Raw genomic sequence first — 22,592 nt, forward strand, 5'->3', positions numbered from 1 at the left:
GTTGGTTAAACGGGGGTTTTGATAGGGAGTCGTGTAACGGGGTTAATAGTTTTCCTTTGGTTTCGCGTGTCGAGTGGTCGCACGTGCGGCTTTATCGTGATTTATGGTTTTTCCGCGGGCCTGCCGCGCCATTTCAATGCCCCACGCCTTGTTTTGCATTTAACGGGGGCGGGATTTAAATATACGCCAGGCGATTTAAATGCGCGAGCCTCCTTCGTTCTACGCACGGGGCGCGTTCGCAATTATTCTTTCGCAGGTGAACGGAACGAAACGCTAGGAGGGTGGACTTTTTTTCCTGGGCCAATTAAACGCGTCGATTTTTCAAAAATTATCCTGGAATTCGAACGCTTCTCGCTGGATTTTTGATTATTTAACCATTTAAACCTAACGTAACATACGTGATATTGCAAAGTCGGAAAAATATTTTTATAGGAAATGTAAAATATCAGGCGCAGAAAATAATTCCGTGTCTTTATATCGTTTATAACTCTAGTGTAAGTGGAAACATTTTTTTTTTTTTTATTTTTATGACTTTATTTAAGGTTACATCAACTACAAGGTTATTAAGTGATCGCGTCAATGTCTACAATTTAATTATAATTTATTTATCACTTTCTATTTCGTTAATATATTTACTAATTTGAGAAATTCGTGTCTATTGTTAAGGATTGTCTGCATACTATTTAAAAGTTGAAACTCTTATTCGATCGTGTTGTATTCCTTGACATTCTTCAGTTAAATGTTTAACTGTAAGAGTAATATTCAAAAATGACGAATAAGTATAACCATTTAAACCGGAGCTACGAATGATTGAATATAAAAGCATTAAGAATTAATATCTACCCCTAATATATATATACAAAAAAAAAGGGGGGAAAAGTAAAATCGACATTTGACTTTGTTAATTATTTCTCTGTAGACCAACATATTGCAAGGCCGAGATCGAACGAGACTCATTAGCGTAGCGCGCAGGCACCTGCCCGCGCAACATCATAATTTATGCGAGTAGCAGGGTAACGATCAGGTAATAAATAGCAGAAGAGGGCCATCCACTCCTCCCCTCTCTTTCTTTTCCGTTCTGTAGCCGTACCCATTCGTTTCCATCGACTTGGGGGAGTGAATTAATAAAACGACCCCCCGGCTGCTCCTCGTCGCACAGATGTGGCCCCTCCGCGAAGGGGGGTGTTTCTTTTATTTTTATTGCCAAGGGTTAATAGAATAGTTTGCATTCTCCGAACGTCGGAGTACAAACGTACATTACATTCTCTACGTCTCCTCCATGGACGCGTTTCACGAACGGGATATATAGAATAAAGTTGATATAGCGACGCTTTGTTACGGCGGAATTGTTATTCCGTTTGTTGGAAAATTTTAATGCGCCGGCGAAAATTTTAATGCAATCAAAAGATCGATATAATCAACCGTTTTGATAGAAAAGGGAGGGAAAGAAATGGCTGGTTAGGGGAAAAACTAATTACGTCCACTTTAGCTAGATATCGTTCGAGCTAGTTATCGATTGTTTTTTAATAATAAGAATGGCTACCAGCGTAACTTTCATTTTCACCCGATTCTTAAACTGGATATATTAAACTTCAAAATACATATTTTTGGCGAATTTTTAAACCACTATTAATTTAAAAATAACCACTATTAACTATATTAATGGCCCTCGGAGTTATGTAAACTGCAATCACAATTTTCCCGATTCTTTGATTTTTCGACATAACGAGTTTTTCCCATTTGGTCGCGATTTTCCAGCGGCGTATGGACAAAGCTCTACCAGGAGTCTCAGCCCTAAGCTTTGATCCGTCTCAGGGTCAAATGAACCGCGTCACGACGCGCACGTGGCCGTATTCGCATGCTACGCGAAGGAGATCCCGTCGAGTTTTGTGTGCCAACAAGCTAAACGCGTTTCACGGATGACCGCCTCCGATCAATGCAGCCTCCGCTGCCATCCACCGGCTCTATTCTGCGAGTGCGTGCACTCGCGCAAGAATTTGTTCCATCGTCCAAACAGAACGAATCGCACAGTTTCGACCTCTCATTGTCGATAGCGCACGGGTATAAGTGTCGATTAGGATGTTGCATTAGAACTGCCAAAGTAGCAACGCTCCCCTCTAGCGACGCTCGTCTTTAGCTCTTTCACTTTCAGTTAGAATTTCTTTGGGACTCCAAGTGTCGATAAAATAATTGTTAGCGAGGCAAAGGTGGCTTCATTCTCGAATCTCAGATTAGAGATTTCATTTTCAAAGTCGATCTAAGCTTAGCATTCGTGGCGATAGAATGCTAAGAAAGCACCTCGAGTTCCTAGTAAAAAAGTGCCTCGAGTGCAAAGGGTTAATACGAAACGAATCATAACGAGGAGTACTGAACTCGAACCAACGTAAAACAAACGAGAAGCGCGATCCAATTTCAATGAAATCGTAAGCATCGCGGGGATAATTTTATCGAACGGTCGTGGCGCGTTTGACTTCTAAACAATCGTTCCAGCGCGAACGTTAGGCTTCGAGCACGTTCCGTGTTTTACGAGGACCCACCGCGTAGATCGCATTTGAAGCCACCATGCGGGCATATGCCACCGTGCTCATTGTAACGCGATAGACACAGTCAAATGAGCAGCCCCTGATCTCGAGCACACGCGACAATATTGACACGCTTGCTCGATCAAAGTTTCCTCGAGTATGACTGGAATTATAATGATATTCGAATATTCTATAGGTTTTCGAATACGAATATTTTCATTCAATACCCAATTCTTTGTGAAAATAACATGGTTGTAGTTTTTGAAACACGTCGGCACCTAGTAAATATCATTCGTATAGAAATTAGTGTAGCTTGTAACAGTGTTGACACAATCTGTCTCTGAAACTCAGATAAACAAAACTGCAGCAGTTGTTTGGGGAAATTTCTTAAGTGATCAACAGTGCCTTCGCCTTAGTTCGGACAAGTCGCATCGTTTAGCAAGCCTCGGAAGCAAATATCTCAGCTGAACAGGGCCGATTCCCCCAGTCTCGAGGCTCGAACGAAGAAACGAGAAACTGAAGTCGAGGAGCAGATGCGTTTCTGTCAAAACACTCGGCTCGCCGTTGAAAATGAGACGAAAGCGCGCTGTGTAGGGGGTTAGAGGAGACGGAAGGTGAGTCTCAGGTTGAGGATCGTGCCTTTGGGGTCGTTCTCGCGAGGACACGCTCTCGATCCTCTCGTTTCTTCGCGTCGGCGACGCCTCGTATTTAGGGAAGAAACGGCCCGTCTCCGCCCTTCCTCCTTTGTCGACGGAATTAGATTCCGGAATCATTGGTCGTAAATTCGAACGTGAAAAGGCCAACGAGAAGCGTCGCTTTTGGCCCAAAAGTTTTGGGGAATAGTGCTTGGTAAAGGTGGAGAAGTGGCGAAGAATCGAAACGATTTTTGGATGTTTGGAAACGGAGCTGGTTGACACGATTGTTAGACTCGAGACGAAAGTAGTGGAAGTCGTAAGGCAATCGCAAATATTTCAATCATTACGATATTTCCGCGAAGCAAATAGTCTATATTTTGCATCGCAGCACAAACAGCAATCGATCGCAGTTTTGTTTGGATTGGAGAAAAATGGTAGTTGTTATAGAGAGATCATAAACGCACGAAGTAAATTTATTCGGTCGAAGTAAAGTCGAAGATGACCCACGTTCTTGATAAACGAGTTCTAAGGGATCGGAAGCAACGCTATCGGAAAAGATACGTTTCACGCGCTGAAAGGTAGTTATTTTCTTTGGCAGGTTAAATATATTGTTTTATTCTCACCATTTCCCTAAAGGGAGCTTATCGACCGACTCGCGCCTGACTTCCTGTGGTCTGTTGATAAACGATATCGTACCTCGTTACTGCTTACCGAAATCGCAGTCGGGTCTTTCATTAGGCTGTCGAAGGGCGACCACAGGAACTGCCTGCTTCCGATAACGACCTCGGTGATCGTTTCGCTTTCGTTGCAAATAGTTACTATAAAATATTCTGTGAAAAAGAAACTCCTCGACGCCAAAAATAATTAATTATGCCAGGTCTTAAGAGTTGTGTATTTTTATGGGATTTGGGTTAAAGTCGACTTCATTATCGTACTAAATATGGTATTATTTTTATAAAGTCCAGCGTTGATATATTTGGATCATTCCTCAAGAATTTCATAGTTGTACCAATGGCGCAGAAATTATTATTCTAAAATTAAATTAAAAGCGTAGTTATTTATTTTATTGCGATCAGAAAGAAGATAACCAATGCTCGAGTATACAAGATTCACGATCGCAAAGAAATATTTTCACGATCCCCGAGAAATATTTTCACAGAGGCTCGATGGCAAAGAAAGCTTCCAGACTTTAGGAGTAAATCGCGGCAGAAAATTCGAAGAACCTATAGGAATTCCGGAATGGGGAATGTTGTCCCACACGGGGAGGGGTGGCAGATCTCGTGTATCGTTTTGTATTTGTTGAAAACAGACGTATTGTCCGCGGGGGGTGCAGAGAGGCGAGAAATGGTGCAGCCAGCAGGAAGGCCTGTAGGCACTCGTCGCATCTGCCTTCGATTCATTTTCGATCGTAATTGATGACTCCTGCCCCCGAGGCACCTTTTTTCGCTCGACTCTCGAGTGGCCAGGGTCCGGTCACCCTGAAAAGGTTAACAGCACCGTGTCGGGGACTTTTGCATAATGGAGGCGAAAGTCACGGGCCACGCCGATAAATTATCCCGAAGCCCATTAACGCGACTCCCATGAGTCGCTTCTGCCTTTCGAGGATTTCGGAATAGTCTCGTTTCGTTGGGGAGGGACGCTCGAGTGGTGTCGAAGAACTGCTTTGTGGGGCTTGTTTGGATCCTCCGGTGGATGTTTTGAATTCACGCACAGTTCTACCGTGTCCATCGACGGGATATTAGCTGTTGACACCGTTCGGATGACTTAAGTAGAGGGCGAACTCTCGCTTAGATTATTTACAAAGTTTCTATTAGCCCTTTGCGCTCGAGGCCTTTTTTTCTGGTATCTACCAGCAACTCGGGATGTTTCTTAGCATTCTATTGCCATGAATTCTAAGCTATCATCGAGAATAAGGTCACCTTTACCTCGCCGACAATCATTTTATCGACACTTCGAGTTCCGAAGAAATTAAACCTAAAGAAACCTAATGGTGACTGAGAGTCACCTCTCGACTGCAAAGGGTTAGCTACCGACTATAGTATTTTCTTTGCTGCTTCGATAGCTTTAAACTCTTGCCTCCAGTAACGACGTAAAAGCACTCGAATCTAAAAATTTTCCATGATTTTACTAAAACGAAAAGAAATTAACCTGAATTCTATTTCTATAAAAATTGAAATTTAGCGCAACGAACGAAAGATCAATGGACGACTTTCCGTTGGTTTCGCGACGATCTTGAGGAATCGTCCGTGGGAAGTGACAAGGGTCCTTGTTCCCCTGGTATCGGTTCTCCTCGAGTAGGGCTTCTTATAAGAATTCCACGGCTCGCATTATCGTCTTACAAAGAGTCAATGCCCATGTAATCACTCCTCTTGCGAGCTTTTTCGTAACTTTTACGTTAACGGAACGACATCAACGAACACTCGTCTCATAAAATTCCAAGCTCGAATTATCAAAGAATTAATTATTAAAATCTGGTTAAGGATTTCAGTCTAGGTCTTTATTCCCTTCCAGGATGAGTCTTTTTTTATTACATTAGGTGTAGAAATTAATTGTGCCTTGAAAGATAAAAGATTCCCCGTCGGTGTTTTATTTGAGTTTGATTTGTTCAACCATTGTTCGCGTGAAAAACGATTTAGACGCGTTAAGGTCCACGTTGATTCGATATTGCAGAGCTTGAAACAATAAAAGGGAGATTTACAGAGAAGATTTCGGGACGATTCGACAGGATCTGTACCCCTGCATTGCAACGCTCGAACGCCCGCAGCGCTATTCCAGAAAATAACCCCTAATAGGGATCCCCCGTTGCTCCGTAAATGCATGAAGCGTTTACACACACGCGCACACGGGACGCGGTAGCATTTGATGACTTCTTCGATCGCTGAACGGCAGAGAGATCGCGATCGGACGCCACTTTCCTGGCTGTTATTACCTTTCGAAACGATTTCAGCGATCCGTATGCTACGAATATTCTTCACCGATGCTAGGAGAGTTATTTAAACGAGAAAGTGAAATACAGTTTGAGTTTCGAATATAAATTTTCTATATTGAAGGAAGTAGATGTAGAATTCGTTGGTAAAAAGTGAGGTTTAAAGTTTAAATCAATTGACAATTTGAATATTATTCTTGACAAGAAATAAACAAAAGATAATATATATATATAAAATAATCGTAAGATATAGTTCTGTAACTATACTCATTCACAATGAGTATCATCGTGCGAATTAATTACCAAAGATGAAATTTGTTGTTCTGATCATCAAGGAATTTTGATAAACAAGAACATCATTTCCTAATCAGTGCGTCGAAAAATGATTAAGTTAATTTATTAAACAAAAAAACTCGACGTATTTATTCTTCTATCAATTTTAACCGAACATGGCAACCAAGGAAATGTTACTTCCTGTCCTACGTTTGTCTCTGGAATTTGTGACCGAAAGGACAATTTTATGGGATTCGGGTAACGATTGAAAAGGTGAACATAGTTCGACGGAAATTACATTTAATCGATAAACAGCTTTTTACAATCGGAGCGCGATCTCCGCGCTCGCTCGTCACTCGTGGGTATTTCCCAGAGTTATACGCACGCACACTGCTCGAAGCCGCGAGAAATTAACCTAAACGATCTTTACAAATATGTACAATGCAACGAAAAAAACGATACATAATATTGCGTGACGAGTCGGTGTTGCTCGATGCGTACCGGATACTGGGACTGTTACGATATTTTAATGTGTATTTGAATACTTATTGGTTGTTCGTATGACGCGAACGAAGTTTCTGTATTAGAATATTGGAACATGTTTATTTGTATAATGAAACCTTTAAAATACAATTACTCGAATATTACTATTCGAATAATTGAGTTTACGAATGTCAGTATACGAATATTGAGTACTCGAGTGCCATTATTCGAACACACGAGTACTCGAACAACACTTTTCAAATAAACATATAAAAAGAAAGCGAACATATCTTTCATTTGTACACGATTTTCCTCGGATATATACTCAATCGTTCAAATACAGAATACTTCGATAAAAAGTCCCAGGGCCTGTTCCTAAATAAAAAAAATCGTTCGATGACGCTCTGGCGCGCGCTCCCGGAATTCCGAGTGAGATCCAGTGAATCATTCCGATCGCTGGATCGTGACGCATCGATCAATCTTTCGCTTCGTTGGGAATTCCGGAGAGCCTTATGATCGCGTGCTTTGCCTTTCCATCCAGACGCATCTTATTCTCTTTGAAGAATTAAAGATTCACTTAAAATTACAATCTCGAAAGCTCGATGGCATCGTTGGAAAGGGAAATAGTTTATAACCGAAACAGATGAACCAATTTGTCGCGAAATTGAAACAATTACAGTTTCGTTCTTTACAGAAAAAGTACATGCGTCGTTCGATTTTTGATTCCACTGTGAAAGTATCGTACCTTCCCGTGCTTCGTTTATTACAAATTTATTCAAAGCTTCTACTTATTCAAAACTTGTATTTATTTGTGTCGCGATACTCGTATCGGAAATAATTTACGTCGCGCTCGTTTTTCGGTTAACTCCGTCTTTATTTCGCAGTAATCCCCGCTTTCGAGTCTCGATTTTTGCCTCGTACACAAGACTCGTCATTGCAACATTCGTCGAGCTTTCAAATCAATATTGTTTCTTGAAACCAGGGACTACTGCAATTGCTACTACTTGGAGCGTTTCTATTCGCTAAATGATCCTGGTAACAGGCTAACGAGTGAATTGCTTAAATTTATTATACGATAGATGGATAAAGAAACTGAGAATTTTTAAATTATACACAAAGCAAGTATTACAGTTTAAATGATCAATGGCAACGTGATGAAGTTCGCGCGCGCGCAATAGCACTCGAACGGGGGGCAGTATATAATAAATTTGTCATTGGAGTTGAAACGCGAACACCAATAATGTTTATGTATATATATTTCCGAGCGATTTATTATGTAAGGGGAGAGTGAACCATGTGGATGGTGTTTTAAATGATGGTAGACTGTGAACAGTGCCGAGTAATTTTCACTCGGTCCAAAATTTAACAAACGCCTAATAGAAATCGTAATTCCTTCCAGGTCTGATCTTTCTTCTTCTCTACAATATTTTTAAAAAATTTGCTCTGAAATTCTACAAGTAATCTGTATTTTTGACAAGTTTTCGAGAAATGCCGTTCACCATCCACATCGATCTCTAATTCTAAGTTGATATGTTATCGGAGACCGGGCTCGTTACTATTACGCGACACCATTCTTCAGTTTGAGGGATGGAGCCTCGTCGCACCTTATCGTCGCACCTTATCGGTCTTATCGAGTGACCTATTCAGTTAGAGGCCTGGCAGGCTAGAAAACGATTGATGATCGAAAAAGTGAGAATCCCAAGATTCTTGCTGGTAAATAAAAACACGGAATAACCAAAGTCCTCGAGATACAAAAAATTTGATGTTACTCAAGCAACCAAGGTAGCAAGAGCACGTGATTTAAACCTGAAACCGAGATGGATTCCCATTCGCCCAGGTACAATCTCTTCGTATGAAAAACAACAAATGTTGCATATTTAATACTTGTAGAACACACTCGTAAGCAATTTGATCAATTCGTAAGTTCCGTTGCACGGCGCGACGAGGCACACGCGATCTTGGTATCCATTTCGAACCACAAATGGTGAGCTTTCTTTCAATCGAGTCATCCTACAGATTCGTTGCTGCGATGTGATACCGTTTGACTAACGATATATTCCTTATACCTAACGGTATAGTTAATGGAACAAATACGGCGATCTACTTAATCGCGTAAGTGACTCGCAAGACTTCCACGAAGTGAAGCGAAACGGTATCACTTTACGCGAGGCTGTAAACTCGCGTAAAATCGCTATATTCGTTCCCCTAACGATACATACTCTCTTCGTCCACCAGAGAAAAAGAGAAAACGAAACGCTCCGTTGAGGTTCTCCGTAACGTCGCGTATAAAAAAAAAAAAAAACAATTGCAGGGTTGTCTCCTCTCTGTCCGTTCGAACGGAGCGTCGCCGTTGATGGAATCCCCAAGGATTCGTAGGGAAGAATCCATAAACGCTGTTAAAACCTTACGCGACTAGTGTGCCTTATCATCGTTATAATTGTACATAGAAATTCGGCGTTGTTGCGACGATGCTCACTGCGACGATGCTCACTGCGACGTTCTCAAACTTCAAAGACAGTTCGATGGTGCAGTATACAGATTCCTTGTATACTTTGGAGAATTCACCTCGGATCCAAACGTTTGAACCATCGATGTTAACCGCGTGACTTCGCGTTGCATCGATTCGATTGATCTTTCGGATGCATTGACCGCCTTTCGTCAGAAGATTGACAGGATCTAGCTGGATCAAGCTCTATGAGAGGGATTAACGCCATTCGGTTAATCTGCTGGTCCTTGATCTTGTTCGAGGGACCTTTACGCGTATCTTCAATTGATTACAAAACTCTTCACGATGCGGGGACTCTCGGAGTGGGATCTCATGGTTTGAGAAGGACGTCTCCAACGTTGGGAGAGTGTCTTGCAAAGGACCACCGTTACCTTCGATTCGATACAGGTGAATGATAGCTTTGAAAGTAGGTACTCTTCGATCCGTTGACAAAATTCTGTTGCGTCGGTCGATAATTCCTCGGGTCTCGGGAGTACTAGATTTCTACTCCCCCACATTTTTAACGCGGACACCCCTTGATTCACGCGTGGAACAGTTCTCACTTAGGATATCTCGATCCATACACGAGTCGAGTCATCTTGGACTGCACAGCTTCCTAAAACGTCTCGGCTCGTGGTGTCGCCGACCTTTCCTCCACCAGCCTTCAAACTCGCGAAAGTACTTCGTCTACTCGAAATCATCAGACTCAAACGCAAGCCACCCTCCAGAACATTACAAACGCCCCTCTAGCATCGCACTTCCCGATCGCAGAGATCTCCTATCCCTCGAATCACATACCAAACGATCTGTACTTCTCGGGAACCAACGTCGCCACGTATGTCACGCGATTCTCACCTTCTGGCAGCTTCCGGGACACTGGAAGGCGATCAGGATGTGAGCCGGGATCGAAGAAAAGTCAAGAGGTCTTGCTGGCGAGCTTCTCGCTGCCTCAGTAAGCCCTCAGTCCGCCTTCCAACTCGGGATCCTGTCGGTGGGCGAGATGAGGCTCGATTCCTCTGGTCGTCCCCGTGCCAGTTCCCGTCACGTGATGCCCGTGGTGCCCGTGGTGGTGATGGTGATGATGATGATGGTGATTCAGGTGCGGTGGCTGCGCGGCTACGTTTCTGTACGCCCTCTGTTTCTCGTCGAACTCGCGCACTCGCTGGCTGTAACGCTCCAGCTGATCGCGAAGCACAGCGTCCTCTTCAGCGGCCCGTTTCTCGTCGAACTCCAGGCAACCGACGCCGTCGAGTCTCTCCAGGTCGATCCACCCGCGCCACAGCACGCACACTCCGTTCATTATCAGCTGGGACCTCAGGTGCACCTGGAATCAAAACGAAGGACTCTGATCAGCACTCGGGGCTGCTCTGATTCGTAAAACCGATCGGCATTTTTATTTTTTTAGATAAACAAACCGCACAAAATTGCACGCGCGATTCTCAATCCCTCCGCGGGGCAAAGAAACTCGAGAGCACTCGCTCGAGCAACACGCACCGAGGAGCATCATAGTAATTTCTAACTGACAAGAAACCGGTACACGCTTCCACTTTTCCGTTCAGATGTTCGGACACGATGTTCCTGCCCCTCCCCCCGTCTCCGAGGATGATTGTACATCGTGGATGCGTCGTGGGAGGGGTCAATTAGGGCTCTCGTAATATTAAGACCTAACCCGCCTTCAAGTTTCAATCATGTTTTGGCCCCCTCTCCTACCTCGACCCCCATATACCTCAACCGTTTCTTATTTCCAGAGAACGATTACGCAGATTGGACGGTACAAGCTTCGGGGAAAGATGAAATTGCGAGGTCGGCGATGATCCTCGAGGAGGATAATTTTTTTTTTTTTTTTTGCCAAGTTGCGAGAAATCTTTTTCAATTTTATCGTTTCGAAAAGTCACTCGATCTTGTCTCGGGTATTAAGCAAAATTAAATACCAACCACTTGTTCCGTTTTATCCCTTCCCTCCCCTCACCGCCAATCAGTTCACGTAACGTACTCAGAGGTTCCACTGTATTCGTTTTAAATCGTTCGTGTACTTGCCATTTTCACGTCGAACGAAAGTCGGCCCCGATGTTGTAAAAAAATCATGCTCGACGGAGCGCGAACGGCGGGCACGGAAATTTTCAGAGGACTAAACGACTAAACGGTCCTTGGTTTTACGACACGGACCCGACGTTGACCAGAGAACAATTTACGCGAAGCAAGAAGGGACGGAAAGGGCCTTAACCGTCGGGTCCCGAAAAAGTCGAACGGGTAATTATCTCGGGCCAGCTCAACAGGGTTATTTTATTTCCTGGCGAATGGCCCCGTTTCCGGCCGTGTTGTAAAGTTACGGACCGGTCACAAAACTCGAGCTGTCCGTGGAAAATCTATCGAAGCTCTTCTTCCTCCCCAGCCATAGTTTCTTCGAAATCGTTTCCTTCGTGGATCTCAAGAAGGAAAATCTATAATTTCATCCAGCATTTAATTGGCAAAATTGAAACCTCCGTGGCACGATTATACTCAATCATACACCGCGAGGAAAGATTTATAACACGAGGTTCGATGAATCCAACGGAATTAATTCTTTCTTTGTTAAAAATTAGGAACACGACGGTGTTGCGTAACATATAATTCCACGCAGGTTGGTCTCGTATTAGTAGCTTAAACAAAATCTGACCCGAGCATACAACCGAAATTATTATTCAATTTTATTTTATTTTATTTTATCGACACCTTACGGTTGCAAAGCGTCGACATTCGGCTGCTCGACACGTTGGCTGTCGGACTCAAACGCGTCGAAATTTCTATGAAATTAAAATTTTGCCTCGAGATTGTTGAAGGTTAGATGATTTAAGATTTGTCGTAGAATTGAATTTTTTAACCCTGCCAAATTCAAGAATCCTATCCAAATTGATTTTCATTGTCGCCTCACGCGTGTCAAATGTCAAAAACATCGAATCGTCGTCGAAATATACGTTGTGAAAGACTAATTTTCCGTGAAACGACGGGCACAAAAATCGTGGAACAGCGTAACAGAAACACGTGGAACGAGAAACCATCGTTACGAGCCTCGTCTCATTCTTTTCATTCCTTTTTTTTTTCATCGAAGCATACAGCTGGTTGTCGACACGAAGCGACAATGTAACCGCACAGCGTGCGACTCTTTGTAGAATCATAATCGACTCACGGGAGTCGACAGCGGGCGACTGCAAACTCTCCGTCGGCTACGATAATCGAATCGTTTGTCGCCTTTTATGAAAAGAAAGACTGGAGAGTAAATCCAGGGAGAAATCGGAAATATTTACGGGCAATATTTTCACGAAATATTTACGAAAGAGTTGTGCGGATATGAAAATTCATGGATTTTTATAAATTCATAATGGATGCATGTTGTACAAGTACGAAGAATCGTGCATTTTATAAATTCAAAACGAATGCACGAAAAATGTATAAAAGTCTGGAAATTCATGGATTTTATACATATATCCATCAATGGTAGAAGTTTAAAGAGAAGAAGTTGATGGAAGAGTTATACTTTGGCAATGTTGAAACTGTGTTTCAAATATTCAGGTACATCATTGGTATACGAAGTATACAAATAGTCGAGTATTTGAATGGTATTTGAATATCTGGTAATTCTTATATTATTCAATTACAAAAAAGTTCATCAAGACCCGATTCCTACTCCAGATGGAGGCTTGCAATGAAACAGCGGGCGACACGTGAATCGCATACGTCCTTCGAGCTGCGAATCCGACGGGTTTCCCCGTTACGTGTCACGCGGTGTGTTTCATGAATCCCAAGACGTGCAGCACTCGTTTGTATGTCAAAATCTATTGTCGGTGGTACCTGACGTCAACCTGTTTTCATGGCAAACCTCCAACGCGAACAAATTCCACGAAATCACGTTATGCAAACAAATCTCCTTTTACGATTTCTTTCTTTTGGCGTGCGCCTTTTCTGGCGTGCGCCTTTTCTGGCTCTCAACTTGGAAGTTTACATTGGGTTTACATACGAGTACTTCGATACAAATAAGAAAAATATAGGATAATTTGCATGTCAACTGGGAACAAGTGATAATTAACGATGGTCATTGAGTAATAACATTTTTGAAAATAATTTTCGAATTAAGAAACCTAAGTTATTTATGAAACACCTCGATATGTACTCGTACAATTTATTTAACTCCACAACTCGAGGATCTTTAATTTTTCCTTCGAGACTCCGGTTACTGCGTTTCCACTGTAGCCTAAAAAAAAAAAAAAGAAATCCTAAGCAAATGTGGACCAAAGAAAGACAAAAGGATCCCCTAAAGACACACGCTGCTGACCGTACGGGTGTCCTAACCGATCGTCCTTTCCGCCAGGACACAGTTGACGAATGTACGCCCAAAGGCATTGTTGCTCCTAGTGGACCAAACGCAAAAAGGCACGGCACCGCCCACCGAAAAACAAAAGAACCGTCGAAATAGCCGGTCGTTTGTCTCGTGACTGTTTTACAGGCCCTTTCCACCCTTTCGGGGATTTTTCACCCCTTTCGGTTCCTAACGGCGGGGTCGAGCGACGCGCTGCGCGCCTCTCCGCTGCTTTTTTTCTTCTTAACCCCTTCTACGCTACTATAGTCACCCGTTAGAATGATTCGAAACAGAAATACTTCGCTTTTCAAAGTGGTTCGATCCTAAGGTACTCCAATATTAAACGGTTTCTATTCTGAGATGCTTAGATACTAATTCCACTTCCAATTCCAAGTCTTCCACTTATAAAGTGCTTTGAAACAAAAATGATTCAATTTTAAACTGCTTCAATTCTAAGATACTCCAACACTACGATGCTTCATCTCTGAAATAGTTCAACGCCAAAAAATGCATACGATCTTAAACTGCTCTAATCTAAAAATGCATCGATCCTAAATTTCAGCAGCCATAAAGATGCTTGTAAAACGCGTCGATCCTAAACACTTCAAATAGGCAGTAACATAGAAAGAATGCCAACGAAAAACTGAACCGTATCGAAAGGGTTAATTCTGTCCGACTTCGGCACAGCGGACCTCTGCGACATGCAAATGCGGCTTGCGAAAGGGTTGTATCGTCGTGAAAGAGACGCACGCGTTACAGTTTAAATATCGTCGACTATTATACAGGCGATAATGGGTCACGCCCCTGGCGAAGCAGTCGGAGAAAGGTGCGAAATGGATTCTGATAGCTTTTTCTGCCCAACCCCCTCGTGAGAACGAGTTAAACGATGCTACGAGCGTGACCGGGTGTCTCTTGGATTTTTAACGACGGTTTTGCCCTTCTTGTTTTTTCGCGTTTTTTCAGGGGGTCGCAATACTAGAGTCAGACGGTCTGACAGCAGTCCATTTGTATCGAGGTGTGCCGACGTCTTGGAGTCGCAGGGGATACAGAGCTTCGTATGTTTTACTTTTCTTGGTATTATTAACGCTAAGACCGATCGCACACGGGCGCAACCGATCAGTTTCAAACCACTCTGAAACTAGTTGCATGCGACCGTGGATCTAGGTGAAACAAAGATAGCGGAGTAGGTAAACCTAAAAGCGCAAACGGTTCGCAACACTAATTTCAATCGCCGTCTTCAAATTTTTGTATACGGTTCTTATATACAATTTAGTTCTACGTAAAATATTTTTGTATTCGATCCATTCACTGGCAGGCAAAGGAGGATGTTAAAAAAAGTGCCAAATTTGTATCCCGCCTAAAATATTAATCAGGTATTATTCTATAGATTCTGCACTTCGAATAAATTTGTTTGCATTAAACGGAGCGAGCGCGAAATTTTTTTTCTTACGGATTTGAAAGAATAATCGTATCGCGATGGAATAATAACAAAGTTCGTACCGATCGCGAGAGACGAGCATTCGTAACAAAGTTTTTGCTCGTGCTTGTTGGCTCGTGGAATTTTACGATTGGAAGGAGGAAAAGATTCCTGCCCGAGGAACCAGAGTAGTTCCTCGAACTTATATTTAGCCCACCGAAAGGACTACCGAGTATCCCGCAGAGGTGTAAATCATCTTGACCTAAGTCAACGCGTTTCGATTTCGGCCAAGAAATTTATGCCTCGAAACGCTATAATACGCGATGCTCCTGTAGTATATTGCGTTTTCTCCCTCCTTGAGATGGAAGCAGGGAATTAAAGAAACATAAACGAGTGGACATTTAGATAAATGTGGCGTGATGTTAATTCGATTTATTTTACAATTGGAAAGTTTTCAGCTTCGACAAGTCTAAAGTTGATCATTCGCAACGTTAATCTTCTGAAGTTGAACATTATTAATCTCAAGATTACCAATATTACGTTGCCAACTACGATATTACCAACATAATACTATCAACTCTAACAATGGCAAAACATATAACGCTTCCACAATCACCGACGCCGATATACCCAGCATACCTTCCCAACTTCACCAAAACGAATCCCTCCTTTAATATCATTCATAATCGATTTCCAGTCGCAGCATGCGTTCGTGAATCACTAGATCGGCGCGCAACTACACCTCGAGCATGGCAGCAGCCGCGTTTCTAGATTTGTCTCGCGATCAGGGAACCGGAGTCCCGGCTAACGATTCATTATTTTCCTACTCGAGAAGAGAAGACGCACGAGGTGCGCTTTGGTTGTTTACACGACGACCCGCGGCCACCGTTTTGTTTTAATCGACAATGAGCAGAGGAGAGAAAGAGACGTAATAAAGAGCGGACGTGCGGCAGCACGTGTCTGCTTGGCATTGTCTAACGGTCGTTCCCCGTAGAGAGGAAATAATTAAGGGAGAGATCTCGCGAGCGAGATAGAGCTCGATAAAGACCAGCTAAATGAAAGGGTGCTCGCTGCTCTCGTTTGGAATTCCCCGCTTTACGTCGATCTTATCGAGGATCCTTACACGCTCGATTCTGCCGCCCCCCTTTTCAAATCGGTGCGCGTTCCCCGTGACGCAACATTTTTCCGCTTGCTGATTTCTTTTCGAACGATTTTTCAACCGATTGTTAAGTAAGTAGCGAAGCTACTTTTGCAACTAAATTCGTCGAAAATTATCGTAAATTATTGTCAAACTTATAAAATAATCATATTCTACCAAAGGACTCTCGGCTCATCCGTCGGTGGATCCCAAGAGGGACAGAGGAAGATTTATGAACCATCATGTACAGGGTGTCTGGAGGAGACTGCGGGCATCTGGCATCGACCTCTCAGGTCCTTTCACGGATTTGGAAAAGCGCTAATTGGTTCGAGTAGCTTCTAATGCCTCTGACCTGTGGACTCCGTTGCTTCGAATAAAATATTTCAAGTAATTTCCAAGTAGTTTCCACATTTGAAGTATCGATAATAGCAAATGGAAACAAAGAATCTTATCGCGGGGAAAGCGTGCGCAAAATGTGAACGCGCGCAGTTTACAAAATGGCGGATTCGCGACGGACCTATCGATCGCGATGGTGACTGACGCCCTGGCCTCGCTCCTCCGTTGACGCTGGCGCACGAGAACATCTACCAATTTTACGAGTGAACTGCATTCCCACTCGTATGAAAAAGGAAATGATTCAACGCCAAAGGAGAACCTTTAGTTATCCGATAACACAATATCCAAGCTTAACAAATTGATTCGTCAGCTTTCTTTTTTTAATTTTAAAATGCTTCGGTTACGAAACACTTCGAGGCAAAAGTGCGTCAATTCCAAAATACCTCGATCTTAAAATGCTTTAACCCTGAAATGCTTCAAAACCAATACGTTTCGACCTCAAACTGTTTCATCCCTAAAATGATTCGGTGCCAAAGAGAAACCTTTAGTTTTTGAAGAAATGCTTTGAGTGTACGATCCTTTAACCCTGAAATTCTTCGAGAACAATACACTTCGACCTCAAACTGTTTTTCACCCCTAAAATGATTCAGTACCAACGAAAAAGCTTCAGTTATCTGCTAACGCAATATCCGAAAGTTTCACAAATTGATTCGTCAGCAAACCCCGGGATAAGTCAGGCTCCAATCCCCCGTGGAGACGAGCGAAAAATTTAGGACCGGATGTCCCTCTCGTTCTGTCGAGAACGCTGACACGGTGACACCATTGTTCGAGAGGTAGAAACGGATACTAAATTGCTCGTGGGGGCGACGCACACGACCCGTCCCGGGACATACGACGCCAAGGACACGAAAACCAGACGTTCCGTTTCAACCTGGCCCCGTATAATGACCTCCCATTTGTCGACTAGCAATCCTCCAATTAGAAACGCCAGCCATTGTCAAGCGCGCGGCGAAACGGGCGCCACTAGCGCACGTTTATCGAAAAGTAACTACGTACAAAGTGCTACGTACACCGTTGAATTTTTTTTAGGTTTAGTGTTAACGCTAGTAAATCGACATTATCTATTAAAGCGTTACTTCAGTAACACAAATCCGGTAAAAAATCTCCGGAAGACCTAGCGTTAATAGATTTGTAACTTTTTTTAGACACTTACTCCAATCGAACAAGTGTTTTGTGGGGGTGTGTGTTCAAAGATTTATAAAATGCTCCTACCTTGCCACAGTCCTTTTCGAAATCGCAGTCGCTGGAGTCCACTGCGTAGTTTCCAGAGGCGTTACCAAAAACGAGCTGAAGATTCGTACCCGTCGCCGTAAACGCGATCTCTGTATGACCCTCTCGACAGCCATTTTGAAAGCGCACTCGACGTTCCTCCACCGGCCTGTCTCTGTAACCGGTGTATCTGACCTGTAAAACAACCGTTAAACGATCTTTTGATTATCCTCGATTAAATATCATTTCCAATTCAATTCTAATTCAACGTTTGGCAATTAATTTTTTTCACGCAGTAAGTCGGCCAACAATAATATTTGTTTCGTTTCTTTGGAGCTCGAAGTGTCGATAAAATGATTGTCGACAAGGTAAAGGTGACCTGATTAAGCTTAGCATTCGTGGGCAATAGAATACTAAGAGAGCATCTCGAGTCGCTAAAAGATACCAGAAAAAAAGGCCACGAGTGCGAAGGGTTAAGAATTTGCAGCGATCAATGAATCGGTAACGAAAATAAAATCAGCTGATTAATTCTCTTCGGCTCCAATGTAACCAAACGAAATCCTAAGAAACAGGGAGATTCCTATCGCGCGAGGAATTTCCTGAGTTCTAATTGAGTCATCTTCTACCACGCAATCTACGATACTTTCTTAACAGTCATTGCTATCCTAATTCATAACCCGACCATGTAAACTTCGCAAAAAATTCAAGAAATAATAGCGTGTAATCACTCCAAAATTTTATTTCATATATTATCCATTTTTAGCTGTTACTTCGGTATTTACTTTTATTTCATCCTGTATCATTTATTTCTATCTATTACTTCGTTAATTCTCGGAAACTCATGCAGACGTGGTCGACAATTAAGTGCGGACTAAAATAGACGTTGTGAAGTTTGTATGAATCATGAGAGGAAGAGTGTGCAGAGTGTCGAGTAGGTTTCTATTACGTAATTACAAAGTGGAACGAGATACCAATGAGGGTTACCGATAATCGAACAGTTAATGGTAATTTCAAATCTCGATTCTGGAGCACGCTTCAATCATTTTGTATACAAACATTGTATTAACGCAAACAGAGATTCTTCGGCGTAAACGTCAATGATACGGGACATCGTGAAACTATGAAGCGTACGTGATATTAAAATAAAATTTTCGCCCAAAAATCATTTCAACGCATGTACTTTTCTAAAATTCACTGTCTTATTCATTACATTCATGGATTAGTTACTTCAGTTTTTATTATTGGAACACTCGTGAATTAAGTTAACAGTTTATTTAAAGAAAAAGACCATTTTTCGTTTCAATAAGGATAAAGTTGTTTTAAATTTTGTTAAGAAAAAAATTGCTTTGAATTTTATTCAAAAGAAAACTGCCCTGAATTTTGCTCAATTTTACTTAATCGCGCGGACAAAGTAAAAAAAAATGTTCTCACCTCGCTCTCGCGACAGAGTCGCCTGAAGAGTTCGTCGCTGCCGAACTTGTCCTTCTGATCGGGGACCACTTTCGGCACCTTGAAGATGAACCTGGGCCTCGGTTGTTCGTACAGGCCCACGCCATCGAAGGGCAGCATGCTCACTCCCAGCCCTCCGGGCCCTCCGGTATGTTCACTCATCGTGTGCATCATCTTGATAACTTTGCTTGATTAACAATGTCCGAAAGATCCCTTGACAACGATAATCAACGAAATCTCCAGTCAAACGGAGACCAACCGATCGAGAATCCGAACAAAGAGCACTCGATAAACCGAATATCGAGTCGATTGCACAGATATCAACGTGTCACAAGCTATCGAAGCAGATCTGCTAAGGACTCGATCGCGAATACCGCGCATTCGACTGCGCCCAACGGCGTCTCAGTGGAGACTAAAGGACGATCGCGCGCGGACCACTCGAGCTCTCTGCGTCCTTGCGCTGACCACGCCCTATGCTCCGCCTCCAACACCCCCCACCCCTCCCGTGGCGTTCAATCGCGAACGAGCTCGCGTACGGACGACCCTCTCCTATTCTCTGCTTCGACGGTCACCCTTCGTCGCGTCAGAAACGAATCGAGGGATCGCTGGGCGACTATGAAATCGGCGTTACCGGATTTTCGAGAAGCTGAAGCTATCGTGTTTACGTTTCGAGACTTCTACATGGACGTATCCCAACCGAATGCTCGCACGTTGTGACGAACGTATAGCAGCACGAGTTTTGATTCGTTTATTTATTTATATAAATGGGAATAACCCATTAATATGCAGATGATGTAAGATTACAAGGATGTTTATTTAAATAAGGAATTTAAATTCATGCTTTTATGTATACAGACGAAGGGCAGAAACGTAAATTAAAGTATGCTCTGTCTTTGAATCTTGTGACATGTATTGTACATATTTTTTACATGTACTTGAAAACCAAACAATGGGATACGAATATGATAGAACGAAGGATAAATATTTCTGTTTATGCTAGTGTCATAAATAATTACACGTGAGGGCCTATCATTAGTTTCTGTGGCTAATAATTGCTGGAAGTAAAATAGCAATACGCAACATTTATTGGTTACTGAAATTCAAATATGTATATGGATAAATCGTAATGGCCATCAGGTTGAGACCTATATATATAACTTAAGTTAGATATATTCCTTTTAAAGGAGATCAGATCGAGAACCCAGAAGGTTGGTAACTTAACCTAACGAAACGACGAGTGAATTTTTTTTTACTTACACTAAAATTATTAACTCTCTGACTCTCGGTCGCCACTAGGATTGACGCAGCAATAATAATTAATTTCTTTGGAACTCGAAGGGTCGATAAAATGATTGTCGGCGAGGTAAAGACGACCCGATTCTCAAATTGGAGATCTCATCTTCGATGTCAATCTAAGCTTAGGATTCGTGGCAGTAGAACGCTAAAAAAGAATCTGGATTTGCTGATGGATACCAGAAAAAAAGGCCTCGAGTGCAAAGGGTGAAATTCCACACCCAATAAATTGAAACACTTGGATACTTAGGAAGTATTACGATACGTAAAAATTGCTCGAGAAGTTTCCAAGTCCAACTTTCCAGACACCTTCACTGTCTGCAGAGATCAAAGGGATGCTGAAAAAGATGGAAGAGGATGCAAGAACCAAGGAAAAAAGAATACTCAGGGCGTATCTATGACCGGTAACGCGGATCGCGCAAAGGGTCGTCGATCTTAATCGCAGGATCCTCGACAATGATCCTCTCAAATGGATGAGCCCTCGACACTCGAGTAGACGATGAAGATCTCTTCCCTCGAGGGGATACACGCTCTGTTATAACGGAGGCACTCGAATGGGGACCCCTGACACGTATTTCCCATATCTACGGGGGATAACGGCAGCCAATCCCCTGCCAGTAGCTGAATCCTGCTACAATATATTATATTATCCTCAGCGATGCACTCTTCGCCTCGCCCATCCTTTTGATCCTGCAGAGGATTCACCAACCGGCTGCAATTGCTTCCCCGACGCCATCAGCTGACGTAAAAGAAGCTCCTTTCGAATCGATTTACTCATATATGATACTTCGTTCTTTACTTTTCTAATCGTCCTACGAAAAGTGTGGCGCCAAACGGAAGTTACGAATCAGTTTAATAGAAATGGAAGTCAAATAGACAATCTTGGTAGTTTCGGTGTCAAAATAGGTGTCCCCGAGGTGCAATAACGCAGCGATAAATTTATTCAAGGCTTCGTCGATATTACACGAGGGCCAGCAATAATTCTTCGAAAAGAAATATTTTCACAAGTGGGAACGAAGTAATAAAAGTAACAGCGGTACTCCTGCGCGAGGGAGAGCGAAATTGGGCTGGAAAAGGAGTTTAAACCCTCGCAGGTATCCTCCGCGGTGACTTCGACCATATTTCTTCACCAACAAACCGAGGCAGTTTAGGTTAAATAGTTTCACTGTCCCATTTTTATTGCTACAGTGGTGTCGTAGAGTTTCTCCAATTTTACTGCGCCCGCATCCTCCGTTTTTCTTTAAAGACTTCAAGGTTACTCAGCCTCGATTGTTTCTTTTTCGAAGAGCAGCCACGTTCGCCGAAATGCTTCCTGTCGTTCCAGTTCCTCTGGCAATCAAATTTAAAACGTGTCCCGACTCTTACCTGATTCCTCGCAAAAGTATAGACCGACTTTCTTCTGATTTTATGACTTAGGACACGATACTGTATATAGGCTACGTCTAATTTGGGGTAGAAAATGAAGAAAATGAATTTTTGACAGAGAATGCTGGTGTAAAAATTCATAGATTTCGTGTTCCTGGTTGGGTTATTATTGTTCATCCTTGGAATGCCTTCAACCTCTTTAGAGATATACGCTTAAAAGTTGATTAGGAGCAGTTTTAATTAGATATTTTTAATTAGATATTCATGATCTTGTTTATCCGACAAGGAAGAATTAAAATTCCATTGAAATTGTAATTGAAAGTATAAAATAAAATTGAAATTGAAATTTAAGAACAAATTCAAATGTAAGTTAAAGATTAAATTCAAATACAAATCCGACTTCATATTAAACGAGTATCGAATTACTGTTATTCAAGATTTTTATCTATCAGGTTTGTGCGTACGAAATGTCGTTTCTCCAATGTTTCAATTATAAGAACCTTGTTATCAACAATTATGAATACTCGGAATATTCGCATAATTTTTCTAAAGAAATAAATAAAAATGCATTTCCACGTGAAAATTATTTTGTTTAACTGCTTGCACAATGTTTCAAAAATATTTTGTACGGTTCAAGTTTTATTCGTATAAACAACGCCTGGTACGCA

At 42.3% G+C, this 22,592-nt stretch overlaps 1 protein-coding gene across 1 annotated transcript; it reads right to left on the minus strand.

Moving 5' to 3' along the window:
• Positions 1-8,269: 8,269 nt before the first annotated feature.
• Positions 8,270-19,671, minus strand: LOC128878805 (protein big brother-like). The gene is made up of 3 exons (XM_054127341.1): positions 19,249-19,671; positions 17,821-18,012; positions 8,270-10,648 (listed from the first exon to the last, which is right to left on the minus strand). Exons 1-3 carry the CDS (start codon positions 19,438-19,440, stop codon positions 10,274-10,276), a joined length of 759 nt encoding a protein of 252 aa, XP_053983316.1. The 5' UTR covers positions 19,441-19,671; the 3' UTR covers positions 8,270-10,273.
• Positions 19,672-22,592: the final 2,921 nt, after the last annotated feature.

This window comes from Hylaeus volcanicus, chromosome 6 (genome assembly GCF_026283585.1).
Source record: "Hylaeus volcanicus isolate JK05 chromosome 6, UHH_iyHylVolc1.0_haploid, whole genome shotgun sequence".
Classification (NCBI taxonomy): domain Eukaryota; kingdom Metazoa; phylum Arthropoda; class Insecta; order Hymenoptera; family Colletidae; genus Hylaeus; species Hylaeus volcanicus.

Coding starts and splice junctions, on each gene's coding strand:
- LOC128878805 (XM_054127341.1), bottom strand. CDS start 19,440: ATGATGCACACGATGAGTGAACATACCGGAGGGCCCGGAGGGCTGGGA. Junction 18,013..19,248: donor GACTCTGTCGCGAGAGCGAG/GTGAGAACATTT, acceptor GTTGTTTTACAG/GTCAGATACACCGGTTACAG. Junction 10,649..17,820: donor TCGAAAAGGACTGTGGCAAG/GTAGGAGCATTT, acceptor TTTTGATTCCAG/GTGCACCTGAGGTCCCAGCT.